This window comes from Arachis ipaensis, chromosome B05 (genome assembly GCF_000816755.2).
Source record: "Arachis ipaensis cultivar K30076 chromosome B05, Araip1.1, whole genome shotgun sequence".
NCBI lineage: Eukaryota > Viridiplantae > Streptophyta > Magnoliopsida > Fabales > Fabaceae > Arachis > Arachis ipaensis.
This window is the reverse complement of record NC_029789.2, coordinates 8,953,132-8,955,807: the sequence shown is the minus strand read 5'-3', so window position 1 is coordinate 8,955,807 and position 2,676 is coordinate 8,953,132. Positions and strand designations below refer to the sequence as shown.

Here is a 2,676-nt window from a genome sequence, read left to right as displayed (position 1 = left end):
TAAAAACCGAAAATGTTAAAAAAAACCTGCTCGGTTCAAATAATTCACCAATTAATCAATCGGTTTAACTGGTTTTTTCATCGATTTTTATCTGATGCTTTTTTATTTCAACCGAATTAATTAGATTGATTTTCGGTTAACCAAAATTAATCGTAGATCTGATTCCGTTTTTAAAACTATGGATGGTATTTAAACTTTAAAGAGTACCCGATTCCTATAAACATTATATTGTGCTACTTTTGTTTTGAGTATTATATGTTGTTTCTAGTAAGACAATAAAATTTATTATTTGACTAAAAAACAAATAGGTCTTTGACCTTTTAAAATGGGGACATTTTCGTCCTTCAAGATTGGAAAATACATTTCGATCCCCCACGTTTTAAAACGGGAGACAATTATACCCTTCCGTCCGTTTTGGGCCAAAAACAGCAACGGAGCCAGCTGACATGGAGGGGCAGTGAATGACGTGGCTGTTACGCTCGCTGAGGTGGATTGGGACGAAATTTAACTGGACAAATTCATCCCTGAAGTGCCAAACGACGCCGTTTCCACCAGTGAGCCCTATTTCATCCAAACGCAAGGTGGAAGTCATGGCCGCTGCTTGTGCGATCGTCCATGATGAGCGAGGGGGGTTCTTCATGCACAAGATCTCTCACAATAAGAAACAGTTCAAAGGGATTTGATCCTCCTCCACCTCCTAGATAATACTCATTGGTTTTCTTCACAAGCTCCATGATCCTAAGGTGTTCATTTTTCACAACTTTAAGCTCATCCTCACATTCCTCTACAAACCCTTTCATTTCCTTAACAAATCCACCTCTCTCATTGTTCTCGCTACAACATTTGGTTACAATCTCTCGAATTTCGCTAACACGAGCATTGAGAATGTATAACATCCTAATGAAATTCTGATGATCAAATATTGCTGCTTTCTTTACTTCAGATAACTCATCATTTATACCTCCCAATAACACTTGTAAACCAAGCATCAGATACTCCTTCTCTGTCTCGTGTTGCACAAGGCTATTATTGTTTTCATTGGAGTTGCTTATATCACCGTTGATTTTGGGAATGTTATGCTTTTGATTCATAACTTCTCTTCTTCCTTCTGACTGAGCCACCTGCTCTACAATGAAGTGTAGCAAACTAGTCTTCCCATCAATGCTTTTCACATTAGGAAGCTTCCTAAGAGCACTTACGTTGAAACCTTGTGCATTTCCCCTAGAAATTCCGGCATTCATCCGGTTTCCAGCTTTGAGAATTGCCTCAAGAAACTTCAGTAATAGGCCACTAGCCCTCATCTCCTTGTAACCCTTTTCAAGAACTTTGGCTTCAATTGGTTCTTATGACTTCCGTGAAGCGTACAAACTCCAAAGGCGTGTGAAGGATGGTGACATTGCAAGATAACTTAGAGAGTAACCAAACTCTCAAACAGAAAGATAAAACAAACACAACTTTACCAAATCACCAAATCATGAAGAAGATCAACATCAATAAAATGAACTCAAATTCATCATATTCAACAAAGATCCATCAAATTCTAAGTCAAAATAGCGAATCAAACAACCCCAAATCAAAACAAAAACTTCTTTTTTTTTTTATCTATTTTGGGAAAAGATTAATAGAAAACTGTTGTAGAGTGTGTTCAAGCACTTGGAACAGCCACCAAGACCAGGAAAGCCATTGAAATTGTTGGTTCTACTGATGCAATTCTTCTCTAACCTTCTCACAGTTTTATCCCCAACAAATTCACCATTTTTATTAATTGAAAATGCATCTGGGCAACTCAGAGGGTGAAGCCTTATCCCACAGAAACAGAACACAACATCACATGTCTCATTGGGTCTTTTCAGCTGAATCTCTCTCACTTTCAGTGCATTCTCTAAGTCATTCACACATGTTTTTGAGTCATCTGGTAACAATGGCATCTCATATGACAATGATGATATGTGGGTATGGCTATGGGTTAATGCAGTGGAAGAATATGCAGAGTATAACCATGATGCAAGAACAGGGCAGCATCGTGTGCGGTGGAGCTCCATGTCAGAACCACCACCACCACCGCCTCCACAAGCATTCTTTATACCGTCAAAGAGTTCATCTTAGAGTGTCAAGGGGCAACCTTTGACATCAGATTGTTCAGGGAATGCAGGGATGGTTGCTGTTGATGGATGAGATGGGCCTGGGCCTGGGCTTTTGTTTGGGAGGATGGGCTTAAGGGTTTGAAGGGTTGTTGTTGATGATGAGTCATTGCACATGTAGCAATGGAAGAAGAAGATGATAATGCAGAAGAGGAAAAGGGTTAGTGGTAGTGGAGCTGACATGGTGTTTGATGAAATGTTTATGAGAGAAAAAGAAAGAAAGGGTATAATTGTCCACTAAAATTTCGTCCCAATCCACCTCACCAACTGTAACGGTCACGTCATTCACTGCCCCTCCATGTCAGCTGGCTCCATTGCCGTTTTTGGCCCAAAACGGATGGAAGGGTATAATTGTCTCCCGTTTTAAAACGTGGGGGATCGAAATGTATTTTCCAATCTTGAGGGACGAAAATGTCCCTGTTTTAAAAGGTCAGAGACCTATTTGTCTTTTAGTCTTATTATTTTTATTTAGTAATTAATTAATAATATTTAAAAATATAAATTAAAAATATAAAGCAAAATTTATTAGACTATT

The 2,676-nt window shown here is 38.7% G+C and overlaps 1 protein-coding gene across 1 annotated transcript in view; it reads right to left on the bottom strand.

Moving 5' to 3' along the window:
- The window catches only part of LOC107640085, an 8,723-nt gene that overhangs the window by 3,953 nt on the left and 2,094 nt on the right, over nucleotides 1-2,676 (bottom strand). The window contains exons 4-6 of the mRNA XM_021123583.1: nucleotides 1,731-2,078; nucleotides 726-1,313; nucleotides 402-634 (exon numbers count right to left, since the gene is read on the bottom strand). Coding sequence (XP_020979242.1) covers nucleotides 402-634; nucleotides 726-1,313; nucleotides 1,731-2,078 — 1,169 coding nt within the window. The remainder of the gene's footprint in view (nucleotides 1-401; nucleotides 635-725; nucleotides 1,314-1,730; nucleotides 2,079-2,676) is intronic.